Source organism: Anopheles merus, chromosome 2L (genome assembly GCF_017562075.2).
Source record: "Anopheles merus strain MAF chromosome 2L, AmerM5.1, whole genome shotgun sequence".
Lineage (NCBI taxonomy): Eukaryota > Metazoa > Arthropoda > Insecta > Diptera > Culicidae > Anopheles > Anopheles merus.
The window spans coordinates 14,420,848-14,435,869 of record NC_054083.1 but is presented as its reverse complement, the minus strand read 5'-3'; the positions used below and the strand labels follow the sequence as shown (position 1 = coordinate 14,435,869).

Sequence of the window (15,022 nt, the reverse complement as noted above, 5' to 3'; positions counted from 1 at the left end):
AATAATAATAATAATAATAATAATAATAATAATAATAATAATAATAATAATAATAATAATAATAATAATAATAATAATAATTATTATTATTATTATTATTATAATCATCATCATCATAATAATAATAAATTTAAATAATAATAAAATTAATCATTATAACAAAAATAATAATAACATCAATAATAAAAATAAAATTAATAATAATAATAACAATCATAATAATAATAATACTAATAATAATAATAATATTAATAGTTATAATTATATTGAGAGTAATCAAAATAATCACTATGGTCGAAACCGTAATGATTTTAAACTAAGTAAAATAATACTAGTAATAATTGAACGAATATAAACAGAAATGAAATTGATAGGGTCATAATTTTATCTTATATAATGAATAATATATACAGTACGTATTATTAAGTATCTTTAAAAGTGTTATAAAAATAGTAATTTTTCATAACGGTATTTGGCGTAAGAAGAAATAGAAATGTTCTAAATGAGGTTGTTTTTTGAGTTTGAAATATTCATCATTTCAAATTCCAGTTCATTTCGGAGGGCGTTGTCTGTTTTGCCCTGTTGGAATGTGCTTTGCATTTAGAATTACAACTAAATGAGACAGCAATGCTTCTTAAAATAACAATTGAGCACAATGCTGAGGAATTTCAATGACCTTCATTGTTTTAGACAGTTCTTGGGAAATGAAGCTATGTTGAGGGTGATGCTTTTTGTTGTGTCTCTCCTCTCTTCGCATCTGTCGTATTTAGCAGTAGCACCATCACCAGAGGCAAAATGCAAAAAGGTAAAACCTCCACAATGCTTGTACCGCAAAGGAATGCTAGCAACTATGTTTGAATTGAACACAATTTTGAAGTTCCACCGTTTAAATGGTATTAGCAGTCGTTATAAAGTGGCTTCATCTGCCATCTCCCATCGAACGTGGGCATGCTTCGCAGCCTTGCCACTTCCTCCGTCCATATTGATGGATGGGCCAACAGGCACAAGAAAGCTGCGAGAATCGCTGCTCACAGTGAGAGTCGCTAGGCACGTTTGTTTTTGGCCCGCCTGGCCCGGATCGGGCCAAAGACTTAAAGCACGGGCGTAACAGGTGTGTGCAATGGCGTGGTGGCGACAGCGGGGGTACAATGGCGAATGCAACAATTTGCCATTTGCTCACAAGCCGACGGGTAAGGTAGAAGGTTCCGGAGTTCGTGCACTGCCCCAACTGATCCAAACGGTGTGCTCCAATGTGGAACTCAAACACACACCCAGTTCGTTGTGGCCCTTTCCCTGAGTGGCTTCTCACGTGACTGGCTTTCTGCCAAACACAGCCGGTGCAAATCTATCTAGCCTGGCCTGGCCTGAACGATTTCACTGGAAGACGTGAGTGGAGTGGAGAAGGAGGATATGAAACCGGTTGAAAGTCGCGAGTGCCCACACCGGCGGCGTGAGTGGCGAATTGTGATTACATAAACTGTGCGCGCCCGACCTGACTTCCAACGGCACTTCTTGGTGTGGAGTGAGCGGTGAGGTTCCGGTGGGATGGGCGGACGTTTTGGTTCGGATTTTGAGGCCCAAGCTGGGAGCCAGGTCGGGACGGTTTCAGCCGAACAGCAGCCGACTGCGTGCTGTTTTTCGCCGATGAACTTGACACGTGGGTCAATCAGTTGAAAATCAGTGCATTTTACCGCTCCACGCCCGAATCGTTACCTTCTTCATTCGTGTCGGAAGCTCAAATGGGAACAAACAAGACTCCCCGTCTTCATTGCTTGTGGGTCTGTGAGTTTGATTTTTTTGTCTTGTTTTAATTTTCCCAGGATAGCGATTTGCACCTCACCGAGGTACTTAGGTAACGCTTATCGGCGAAACTGCTCAACTCTGTTCTATTCGCTCAGCACAACGAAGCTGGGTGTGCTAGCTGGCTGGCTGGGCGGTGAATCGTTCGTATCAGTTTCTACTTACGCAGACAATTCCGGGCGGGATTGGTCAGAGAAACTTGTTGGAAGAAATTGCCGGCAAACGACAGTCGCAAATATTTGCCGAAAAGATTCGGTGTGCGAGACTGTGTGCGGGAAGCAAATTATGTAAATTTGATTCCTTCTCGATGATTAATGGTCCCATGGCACCTGTGACTGCTTGAGCGAGCAGCCGGGGCCGTTGCGTGATTAGAGCAGAGCGAGTGGTCCTGTGGGACACGAGCTTTCTTCGCACACGGAGCAGTAATTATGGTTTGTGGTTCGTGATCGTCGGTACAACCAGATTGGTCGGATTCGTTTTGCAGTGATTTACAAAATGAGAAGCACAATACATTCATCTTGCAAATAATATATACGTGAATAGCAAAACATCAGTAGTTGACCTTGAATGCATACATACGAAAAAAAACAAACATATTTATTTTGCACGAATAACGCGTCCGACAAACACTCTTTACCAAAGTTATTCGAACAGAAAATAAATATCGAAATAAAAGAGAGCCCGAAATACGATTCTTGAAAGGCGATTTCCTAGCGATGATATTGCACTTTTAGTGTTAGTGCCTTTTTCCCATGGTTTTGGGTTGACTTAACTTCTGAACAGAAAACGTCCGAAATGCCATGTTACGATAATCTTCCACGAAGATTTCCGTCTTGCATTCTTTCCACACGAGTTCTGGTACGCCCAGAAACTCAATCGTCCGCTCGCCCGTCCGCCCTGCCCTGGCTCGAGCCCGCCATATCAAAACTTAACAATTCCCACGTGGTGCGAAAAACGCGCGCGTTTCTCGAGCCCTGGCTGGCGCTTGGGTGCCCAGGGAAGAAGCGTTTGGAGGATCCGTTCACAGGGAAACAGAGCGAGAGATAGAGAGGGGAGCGGGGAGATTTTGGGGCAACCTTACAAAAGTCACGATTTCCTCCGGTGTCCCGGTTTCTGGGATGGGTTTTCTTTGTGCACGACCGCTTCCAGTACCATTTTCTTTCCGCTTCATTTCCGTCCTTCCCAGGTCGGTGGAGACTTGGGGTAGTTTGCAAGGCCTGGGAAGGCAGCAGCAGCAGGCACGGCGGTTGGTTAGATAACTCAGAGTGAGGTAGAGTGGCATACACACAAAAGCGAAGGGCAATACGCTTGTCTGCATGCCATTCCGGATTTTGGTTCGTGTTGCAAATTCACCTGGTTGGGTTTTTCGGAAACTTTTCGTCCATCTGAAATGGTGCGGAGGTATTGTAAGGCCAGCGGAACCGCGAGGACTTAGCGGCAGGACTTGGGTTGTAAGATCGGCCGGATGGATGCAGCAGCTTCTCAATCCGTGAAAAGGTAGGAAGCGCCGCAACACTTACCATACGTCGGTTTAAGTTTTCCTTCGTCGAGTACTACGCTGGCTTCGAGAGATACTATTCCGATGCTGCTGTTTGCCGGTGGGCGGAAGTGTGCTTAGCATTTCATATTTCACAACACCACTTCCGGTAGCTGATCGCGTACTATCATCTGCCTGGGAACTATTTCGCTTAGCAAGTTTTTGTCGATCTGCACATTCTTGTTGATATCTGTAGCAATATCGATTTTTAGAAAATGTGATCTTGGTTCAAGTTTCGTTTGCATGCGTTAACTGCCTCGAATTCGTGTTGCGTTTTCGTGCCAGATCCGCAAGAAACCTGAATGAATGCCTTAGCATCTTTTGTCGAGAAAAGTTTTTCCTGCATCAACTAGAAAGAAAACGGATTTTTTTCACAAGACGCTCATATTTCAAATCAAATCTCTAGCGCGGCAAAGGAAGTGCTGGGTACAGCTGATCCAGTTTCTTACACGTCCTCCCATTCCCAAACCCTAGCTTACAAACTCGGAAGAAAAAAAACTAGACCGAGAGTCGAAAAGGTTAATCCTTCTCCGCTGGGAGAAACACCTTGAGCGAATAAATAGAATTAAATTCATTAAACTGTACTTTCATCTTCATTAGGTGTTTGGGCGCTTTCTTCTTTCGGTTCAGTCAGAGTTACTTTACTCGAAATTGCTTGGGCAATTGAGCACAGCTTGCAATGACGGGAAGGGTATTGGTAGTAGCATTGTTCCTACCGCCATCGGTGGCAAAAACCGTGTGCTTGTCTGGTGGTCGTCACACATTTCTTATACTACAGTGGTAACAGCTGGTACCGACGACTATCTATCGCGAGCGAACCAAGTAAGCGACTTTCTGTGCAGTGGTAAACTCAAAAGTTAGTTTAGTGCTAAATTAAATTTGTCAACTATTTTATGCTGCCTGCCAGCATCATTTCTCTGTTCGGTGCTGTTCATGGCGTTTGGACTTTCAAGTCATTCTTGTATTCTGAACAGATTCTGGCGAGTTTGGTGCGAAATGCTAATGGCAAAAAGCCGTGGCTTTTGTCGAGTCAGAGGTCCACAATGTTCATTCGATGTGAGGGACATGACTGTTTAAATTAGCTTCAGCTTTTTTTTGGTTGCACTAGCTTTCTCTAGATCGGACGTGAATTGACTCGCTCCTGGACTGTCCTTCCATACGTAACATCCGTAAGATATATTATAATAATTAAATATTACCAGCAAGGTTAAGTCCATTTTCTTAATAAAAGCCAAGCATTTGTTTGCAAAATATTGTCATTTTTTGAAAGGTGATGTATTTTTACTCATTAATTGTTTTGACAATGTAGAATTTTTTCACGTAAACGATGATTTATTGTAAATCGAGATATTTGGCTTCAGAAATTGACCTTCAAAATGTTATTGTCAAGATAATAAGAGTATTAGTTTTCAATAATCCACAATTGTTTCATAATGATAGAACATGAAAGTGAGAACGAAATGAAAATGAGAAATACTACGGATAAAGAAACCGGTTTCACTTGTAAGTGTTAATAATGTGCCATATGCGCACAGAACGGTTGTCGAATGCTTGCACGATCATCGGTCTCATCATGTATGCGTTAGCGATCACAATAACATCGAGGTTGTTTGCCTAACGCCTCATCAGCATGCATGAATGTGCTTTGTGGCGCGCTTCTTGTGCTCCATAACGACCCAATACCCGGATAATGCAAATTCGTGTCAACCTGGCCGAACCTTTCCCTGTGCTAGAGATCGTGAAACTTACGCAACATAGCCGCTGTGTGCGGAATGTTTTTGTTCTTGATTGACTATCATTCTCTTAGGGAAATTCTTGGCTGGTGTGAAACGGACGAAAGGTACGGTAGATGTTGACTGCTGACGTATGTTGTCGGGATTGACAAAAATTGAATGTCTTAACATGGCAAGCAGCAAATGGAAAGAATGCTTAATAGGTTTGTTGCCTACTTACTGCGTGGGATGTCAAAGTTGAAATGGTAAAACTTGTCTAATGATGAATGACTTGCATTTTTTTTATTGTGTTCCACTCAGATTTAAAAATAATTCGAACATCTTGCACAACTTATGTATGAATTAAAAAAAAATGTCACAATTATCATGAACAGAGTACGTTAAAATTGTAATTGTAATTGTAATTAAAATTGTCTTAGATTTACTACTTTGTTTTCCTACATTATGAAATAACTGCACACAAAAATAAACAAGTTAAGTACACTTTTTATACTAGTGTTAAGATAATAGTAAAAATGATATTAATAATTGATGTTATGTTTCAAATGGGTTACCCATTTGAACCCCCTTGCTTCATTCTGTGTGGAATGACACCTTTGGCTTTCTAGCCAGTCAATACTGAGCGTAGCTATTTATTAAAAAAATACTTCTTTTCCTTTGTAACTAACGGCAACCGCATTTCAAAAGACTTCGCTTCAAAGTATTCATGACTTAGATAATTAAAAAAAATCATGAAATTATTTGACAAAATCTTTACGATTCCTTATAAACACTTGCTACAGCGTGAAGAAATGATATTCAAGGTGAAATTTACCAAATTAAATTACACAACTATCTCAAACATCTTTTCTGATAGTGCCACTATTTACACTATTCTGATTCTTTATGATTCTTTCCACATCATACATAATACCTTCGGAGAATGTACACAATCACAACGCAGGAAAACACGATCACACCAACGCACATAAGCCACTGTGCTGTGTTTAAGGGGAAGGTTTGTATATTTTTAGAAGAGGCCACTTGAATCTTCCCCATCACCGACACGGGTTATACGAGTTGAGCTGCCCAGGTGAGTACTGCCCAGGTGTTCGAGTCTAGCAGCATCGAACAGCTGAAAGTAGGTTTCTATGGTTCTGTTTTTGTTCGATGGTTTCGGTCATGCATAAGCTTTGGCTCAGACCTTTTTGGAACAGACAGTTTCTTCCCATCGCGTGATCCTACCCACGCCCCAGGTAATATGAGCCCAAGCACAGTGTACCGCCGGCAGGCATCACGTGTAAAGGATACAAAATTTAGCTTTTGCTTGGTGAGATTTGAGCGTGCGTGTATGGGCGAGCAGGTGCAACTTGTTGCTTCATTATGTTTTAATCATCACGAAACATGTGAAGGTGTGCTGGTGGAGAACGGTTGGACGTAAAATCAGAAAGCCAGCCATGTGAACGGAAATGTTTGATGTTTGATACTATAGCATCTATCTGATGGTTGGTTCATTTAACGATGGATGTATTTCTCCATGGCTTGCCTTAAATCGACTAGTGTTTGAAGGTCACACAGATCCGGAGTCATCGAGGAAACGAGGAAAATAATATGTGCTTTCTATATAAAGATTTCCGGTTGCTTCAAATCATTTCATTTGAATGATGAGGAGTTGGGATACTTCTAGGACAAACAAAAAATCACAACAAGTTTGCCGCAAATAGCTTCAAATTTTGATTCTAGAGCAAGGAATATTTTAAAGTAATATAATACTTTTACAATTACGCACAGCATAAAACTTACCAAATTATTGCACTACACTATACCATCACAGTTAAGTCAAACAATGTGCTCACTTACCTGTAAAGGAGAGAAAACAAAACGATAGTAAGAATGATTGGACATAAAATGCAATTAAATACGGATAAAAAGCGGGTGGCAGGAAGTAAAAACCGGTAGAGATAATTAAGTTACATCCGCCACCGGTAGATATGGATTTCTTTGACGAATGGAATTTACAAATGCGTATACGCGTTCAGTTGTTGGGAATTTTTTGAACTTGTCTCCGAAAACGGTCAAAACTGACTGCGATCAGTTTACTTCCTTTCGCCTTCCTACTTCTTTTGGGGTAAAACAAGCAAGCGTATTCATACGGAGCCACCAGTTTATCCCTACCATGCAAAAGCGGAACCTCATGACATGCTCGCTCCGTTACACAATGATAGCATTATTAGGTTTATTAGGTTTTTCTGTTTTCGATGAGTTTCCGCAACACCCTGGAAGATGGTGGTGGAGGAGCATTGTGATTGATGCGATTGATGCGATACCGTTGTAGAGCTGAGCCCGGGGCAAAAGGCAAATTCAATGGAGCTTTTAATGCAAAATTGATGAAATATAGAAAAGGTCGAACAATTCTGCTATAGGTCTGAAGGTTCAATTTGAAATTTGTTTGGTCTAGCTAGTGACAGCTATTTTTTTGTTCCAGTGGAGTGGAGTTTTCTCTGTGGAATTGTACATTGATCCGCTCAATGTAAAAACGGTCGCTGGTATGAATACTTTATTAATTTAATGAATATTTGGTCAATTACTTTTTTTAATTGGACTACAAATAAGTAGACTTGATAAGGTATTCAAATCGTATTAGTATGCTTCGGTTTGTAATAATTTTGAGTACTTTAAAATGAGAAGTGATATAATAATTTAGGATACCAACAAAAAGTTTCATATCCCATCTAAAAAAATCCTATATCGGATAAATGAACAAAACAGGATAGGCGAGTAATGGACATTTTCATTCAACAAACTGATGGGTTCAGCGTTTCTAGTCAATGTTTCCTTAATGTAATAATGTAGAAATTGTAGAATTTTACTAATATAAAAATAGCACTCCTATAACCAAAATAAATCATCATAAGTTTGTAGTTTTACATAACTTAACTTTAGGATAAGTATGGCATAATATTGAGGAGAAGAATAAACCGTTAACACTAAAGCTAACACCAAAGACAGAGGAGGATATCTAATTAAAATCTAGTTAGGATAGAATTTTTCACAATACATTTTAAGTTGCACCATAAGCAACCGTGACTTTATCTTGCATTTCGTCACGAAAATGTAAAATTAAGTTCTCACTATGTTTTTTAAGACTACAGTAGGATTTTGGCCCATGGTGCAACTCTGTTACTGTTATGAAATACGATAAAAGCATAGTATACTAATTGAAATCTTGTTTAATTTTAGAAAACTGTCCTACCAGCACGTGACACCTAGAATGTACTGAATTTATCCAATGTATCTACAGCTTTTTTTTGTACTAATACACATCCCCAGATAGTAGACCCGTGTAGGAAAAATATTAGACATAGAGGCAGACTTTAATTATTTCGCCATTCGAAGATGGTTTCATTGGCTCAAAAAAGCTCTGCATTTGAATGGAAATTTTGTAAAAAAGTGTATCGCAGGCTTCGTGTGCTTGTGCTTCGTTATTCCGTTCGGGATCTGAGAGAATTTCTCCGTCATTCTTTCTTCGCCAGGTATGCAAAAATTCTTGATGCTGCTTGAATGCTGGTAAAGCAGAAATTTTTCAAAACGTTTGCAGTGCCTTCCTCTTTTCGGTGGTATTCAGAATGGATGGTTCTTCTTTGTTGAGTTTTTAAAGAATATTTTCTTTCTATTTGATTTTACACTGCACGCAAACTTTACCGCCCAATGTCTGGTAGAATGTGAACTTAGGAAAGGGAATCTTGCTGCAATATGTGACGAAAAGGTTGACATGTTTATTTTGGTAAAGATTTTTAGTTCTGTGCTTTCGGGATCGGTCGGGAAAGGAATGGAACTTTGTCTGGTCGTACAGTAACCCGCGCATCTGTATAAAATAACATTTATTGCGGGCAGTTGTTAACATAAATAGTAAGTTATTAATTGTTATATTATATTTATTACTAAACTCAAAGGATAATTTGTGACTCCTACCACGGGATTACATGTATCGGTAGAATTAATTTGAAATTGCCCTTTAATAGTATTTTATTAGTGTGACAGTCTATTAAGTCTATTGACAGTCGTATTAAGTCAACATAATTGAAGACAATAATTAATAAACGATTAAACTTTTTTTCATTTTATAGTGCCAACTCTAAAACCCACTGCACACAATTCAATTACCCACAAGAAATCTGGTTTACATTGCCATTTTGATGCATAAATTCCCGTCTGTCGGCAATGGGACACTGCCACAAAGGAAGATAAAACTCAATTCTATCGCATAAATTGCAGAAGATTATTAGCCGCTAGCAAAGTGCGAAGAGCCAACAAGCTTCTCTTTGGCCGTGCACAAATGGGCAGCACTTTATTCGCACTCCTGGTAACGATCTGCCACTCGAACTCTTCCGACGCAGTGGTGATTTTTTTTACCAAGTATTTTCCTCCCTTACTTCAGGGTTTCAGACCATTTCAAATGATGGTAAAAAATGAGCGAAGAAGAGTGATGCAAAGAAATCGAAGGCGAAAGAGAAAGAATCCACTAAGCTCAAACAGGTGGTCGATCAAGGGTAGGACCACCGTCGGTAGTACCGCAGGAGGTTTGTTTTATTTTTCTTAACTTCTAAGCTGTTCCTGGTTGAAATCCTTGGGGGAGTGTAGGACGTGAAATCACGGTTGGCTCCGAGGTACTGCGCTCTGCCAAGGGGTTGCTAAGGGATTCGCTGGATTTGATGGTCTCTGCTGGAGAGCTGGCTTGGACTAGGCAGGGAGGTGGTCCGATATGGAGCTGATACCTCGCATGGTTTTGTTTTTTTAGTCCACACTGTCTCTCTCTCTCTCACACACACACACTCGTTTCCAACCCACTGGCTGGGTGTAGCTTGGCTGTGTCCTGTTGTTTCCTTTCGCGATAAACCATTTGCGAAAGAAAACAACGCAACAAACTCAAGAAAATGGGCAGCCGGTGGGTGTAACGCAGTTCACGCGGTGAAGCAAATACCACTTCCAGTGGTTTTTGCACTGCCTCTTACCTTTCCTTGTACTGGGAGTGGAGATGGGACACTCCTCTTCAAGCAGGGTCCGATTGAACCGTAGCAAACTGTTGCTTGTGAATATTTATTCTGGTTTTCTACTGCCTCACCACTAGTACGTAGGCAGTGGAATATGAAGTGGTTTGTTAGTTGAAATGAAGTAGCATCTTTTAGTGTGGTGGCAGTTTGGTGTAGTGTTGTACCACTCTTACCATCAACAGTTGACACATGCTCAGCAAACTTCCGCCAAAATGGGCCAATGTAAAAGGTTTTACTGATTTGCAGAGCAGTTTGGAGCATTTCTCTTCATTTCGGTGCTTTCATCGTGCGGACGAAGCTCACTGTTTCTCCATTTAAAGATGGATGAGCGTCCAATCTGGTGCGTGGGTGTCGGGGAAGTCCGTTTACCGGGCGTTATGCGGGTGGGCATACAAAACGTAATATGATTGTGCGCGCACACAAAAAGCATGTGCGTATTGCTTAATGAAGATAGATCTGGGATGACGGTGACTGTCTCGGTTGGGCTGGTCAACAAAGCGTGCATACACACAGCCCATCCCAGCTTTCATAGCACCACTACAACGGATGCGCTGCGAAACTTTCCATCCCTCTGTGAATCGGGGAAGCGCCCTTCAGGGAGGCGCCCCATGCTGAGCCGCTTTCCTGCGGCGTGCAAGCACTGGGGAGACTTTAGCGCCAACACGGAGAACAAAGTGCCATTAAATTGCTTTTATTTGCTTACGTCTACATCCGATGAATTAATGTAGGAAAGATGAAAGCATTATTCACCGAGGGGTTTGACTGACCGTCGCACCAAAAATGGACGTGTCGTTGGATTTCCTCGCGAAGCGCGTATCGCCGGCTTTCCCAAATAATGTGACGGGCGCTTGACGTGTTATCGTCTTTCTACCACTATTGCTAGCGATATGTGTATGTGTGTTTGTTTGGAAGGTAACATTGCTTGAGTGCAGAGAAAGCGAGAGAGTGCTCCACATGATGCGGTGTCGGTTAAGGTTTCCCGTTACTGGCAGATGGTATGGCAAGACGTTCCAGGTCAACAGGAAATTGGAAAAGTGGTTTCTCGGGTGTACGTTGCTGCTTGCGTCGCTGGTTTTTTGTTATTAATATTTACTTTAGCTATTTGCCTCCTGGGGATAGAATTCGAAGATTAAACGATACCGAAATTCCGTTGCTGCTCGTGCGCTTTCGATTATTGCGATGACGCCGGGTCGTATTTTATGTTGCTACCGTATTGCAAATTACCTTAACAGTCAGCAGCGCTACAGAACGTAACCAGGGGAGACGGTGTGCAACCAATGAAAACGAGGTGTAGACATTGCTAAGGTATTTTGATAGCTTTAGATGATAATATGTGGGGTGTCGATTTAAACCGACGATGCTGTCGACGGAAGAGATACGGCTGTCGCAAACTTTGATGCATGATCGAAATATTTTGGTTGAATGATAAGAAATGGAATCTTATGTTTCTGATTGTATTTTTTTGTTTTTATGGGATTCATTGAAACTTTAGTTTAGGTTATTGAACACGATTTATTTAGAATAAAATTGTTCAGTTAAATAACGAGCCATCATTTTGAATATCATTCAATATCGCTTCAACGAGACTTATAGCTCTTTTTTATGACTATATCATAAAGATACAGACTTATTAGTTAAATGTGGTACAAATTTAAATATTATGCAAAGATCTTTTATCTATTATCTATTTAGCTGTTCACTGATGTTTTATTGAACTGCTTACTTGTGATTTATTATGATCATATTAAATATATCAAAGCAAAGCAAGGCAAACGTCTCATTCTTCTATCTGGCGTAAAGTTCTACAAGCCGGCATATACAGGCTTTCGAGACATATACGCAGCCGGATAGTCAGTCCTTGCTACGGGGGATGGTCCAATCTAGACTTGAACCCATAACGGGGATGTTATTGAGTAGTATGAATTGACGATTGTATCACGGGGCCGTCCTCAAATATGGCAGGCTATATTTACTTAAAATAATAATTTCGACGACTGCTTTGTTTATTGTAGCAAACCATACAAAGGAGTTACTATTTCGTTTTTGACTCCTAGCATTCAATCAATGACATAATTTACATTAAATTTTTTAATCAAAATATAGATATATTTAGTCACAAAAAAATACACGCCGGTTTAGAAATTATTTAAAAATGTAAAATCATCCAAAATTGACTAGGGAAATAAGTGCCAAACGATCCGATGCAGATGGAACCTTAAGTTGCCCCACTTTGGGTTTAATTCCATTCAACATCTTAAACGTCTTCAGCCTCTTTTGTTACTAATAAAACTCTTGGTATTAATTTTGTTTTGCATTTCTCCTAATTTTCTTAAAAGATCTTTTGTACTTTACTGAAATGTATGAAAAGGAAAAATAGGATGAAAACGCTAAAAATGTTGTTGAACTATAAATGACCAGGCTGCTCCACTATAGGGCATTATACGACCATGCGTCTCCATTACTGTGCATAATAATCGCATACACGTCTGTGTCCGTTCGTCGCATTGACGACACTAAACATAAAACTTGAAAAAACTTTTATTACACTGTATCGAAATTGGTGTAATTAGAAAAAAAATTGTGATGTTCTATTGCGAGAGAACTACTCCCATTTTCTCCTAACTGAAGTAATTTCCTATAGTCTGCGCTCTGCAATCTCACATTTTGATCTGAACATAATTGTACGGAAGATTGCTCATATGAATGACAACTTCCCCTTCGTAACTGCTCTTGATAGAGATAGTTGAAAGAGTTTATCTCTGAATCTGAAATACAGTGAGAGGATTTGAGAAATATTTCTCTACGCATGCGCACCAATGCTCAAACCACGTCGAGCTTTGTTGCCACTCTCATATGTTTCGAATTCACTCTCAAAGAGAAGCAATATTGCAATTGAGGGAAAAATCACTTGTGAGATTTCTGTGAATTCTCCCTTCGTCAGCAAAAGCTCCGTCATCAGTTGGAGGAAAGCCACCATGGTGAACAGGCAGCTCTCTGCATCGCTCGGGATCACGAAAATGATGCTCTGCAATTATCACGTTTGTTTGCCCGTCTGGCCCGGTTCGCGTCTACTTACCCATGTCGTCAATGATGGGAGCCATCCGCAGTGTGATTCCAACTAATAGTAGGCACATAATCAGTAATAGGCATGCGGTCGCAATGATTGTCCATCTGGCACGTTGCGGCAGATCGTCCGGATCTATCACCTGTGGAGGGGGCGAGGGAAATGAGAAACAAATGCTACCGTTAGCACCCGCGTCCTAAGCACACTGGAAATAGCACGTCCCTGTGCGTTAACTTAACGTGCGCGTGACGCGGCTGATGACAGGCCATAAGGATTAGGCTCGTGCTACAGGTACCGACAGGCTGTGACAGGTTTGCACAAGAAAAGGTGTAAAATCCGCTTCCGCACGGTCAGCAGCCGAAGGTTGAGCATCGTTTCCGTGCAAGGCAACCCGTTCTAAGGACTTGGGCATTGGGTCGATGGTGGAAAAAGTAGCAAACAAAGCAATAACCCATCCCGCATGGCTTACCTTAACGCTTTGGTCGTCGAGGTCGTGCACCAGAATTTTGCGCTTCTTGTGTCTTTTCTTCTTACAGTGTCGATGGTGATGATGATGATGTCTGCTTCCGGGATTTTTTCCATCGACCCAGCAGCGCAAAAAAGGAGCCGACGCATGAAACAGTAAGGATACCGGAGAGGTGAAAAGAAAAGAATGAACCGTGAGATAAAAGTTAATTGATTTTGCTTGTTTCTTTTTTCCCCCGTCTGTCGGTGCAGAGCATCAGGTAAGGTGCGGTGGGATATTCTTATGCCATTTTTATTAGAGCATCTCGAGCGATCGGGTTTCGCCACCAAGAGGACCGGTGGCACATGGTAAATCGGGGTAAAAGTATGCTAGCGGCTTACAATACAATGGTTACGGTTGGACCGGTGGCAGCCCTCCGGGGACGAAGCAACAGCGCCACAGGGTCCACCTTGACGTCAGAGTCGCCAGGGAGTCCTTGTTTGCTAACATGACCCAAGATTCGGTCTCTTGAGTGAAGTACCCGCCAGAGTAGGTATTGTAAGGAGACGCAACATACTCGCTACTGTTTCTGCGTCTTGTATCGATCTTTGGTGTGGAATTGCCTACGTACAGTGGCTCTCTTAAGGCACGGTAGGTTTGCCGTAATAGGACCGGACCAGCCCACCACATCTAACACACACTCCACACTTCGGGGATCCCTTTATGTGGGTCGTTATTTCGACGCGATTCTTACCTGTGTTTATGCTTTCTCCTATGCTCAGGCACTATTGAATCCAGCTCCCCGTGACGTTCGGATTCAATTTGCAGTGAAACATCGTACATGAAGTCTTCGTCGTAGGGGAATTGACTACTCGCAGATGTGATGGGTTGGGTTGGTGTGGAACCACGTTCGGTGCCGTAATCGGTGCAGCAAGCGGGAAGGCAGACGGGCAAACGGGCAGGTGCGTACATGCGAGGAACATTGAGAGAAACAGATAACAAGAGTGAACGGTGAGAGACAATCAGGCAACTATTGAAGGCTGCTTGTGAGCGGGTGGGCAAGGACCTAGAGAACGAAGCTTACGTTCGGGCGGTAGCCTTCGTACATGACCTTCTTCAAAACTGACACAATAATACTATCTCATGCGTATGGACCCACTTAGGTATATAGGCATGCACGCGGTAGTTCCATGATCGAGCGAGAGCGAATAAAATCTGACAGTCCTTTGAACTCATCGACCTTTCCACCAAACAGGTAATTGAAGGAGTTTACTTATTAAGAATCATCACAAACTGACATAACCGGAAGTAGTGGTACATGGTGCGAGGTCGGTACAGACTGTTAGTATCAAGTAATGCTCGAGATTTTAATGACAGGTCCTGGGCCAGGACTGGGTGCTACTCTTAAACGCA

The 15,022-nt window shown here is 41.4% G+C and overlaps 1 protein-coding gene across 8 annotated transcripts in view; it reads right to left on the bottom strand.

Moving 5' to 3' along the window:
* The window catches only part of LOC121591439, a 111,203-nt gene that overhangs the window by 51,607 nt on the left and 44,574 nt on the right, over positions 1 to 15,022 (bottom strand). For 6 of the 8 annotated variants that reach the window (XM_041911912.1, XM_041911919.1, XM_041911913.1 and 3 more), the window contains exons 5-7: positions 14,364 to 14,477; positions 13,634 to 13,727; positions 13,177 to 13,306 (exon numbers count right to left, since the gene is read on the bottom strand). In XM_041911912.1, coding sequence (XP_041767846.1) covers positions 13,177 to 13,306; positions 13,634 to 13,727; positions 14,364 to 14,477 — 338 coding nt within the window. The remainder of the gene's footprint in view (positions 1 to 13,176; positions 13,307 to 13,633; positions 13,728 to 14,363; positions 14,478 to 15,022) is intronic. The other 2 variants (XM_041911918.1, XM_041911920.1) reach the window with 2 other exon arrangements.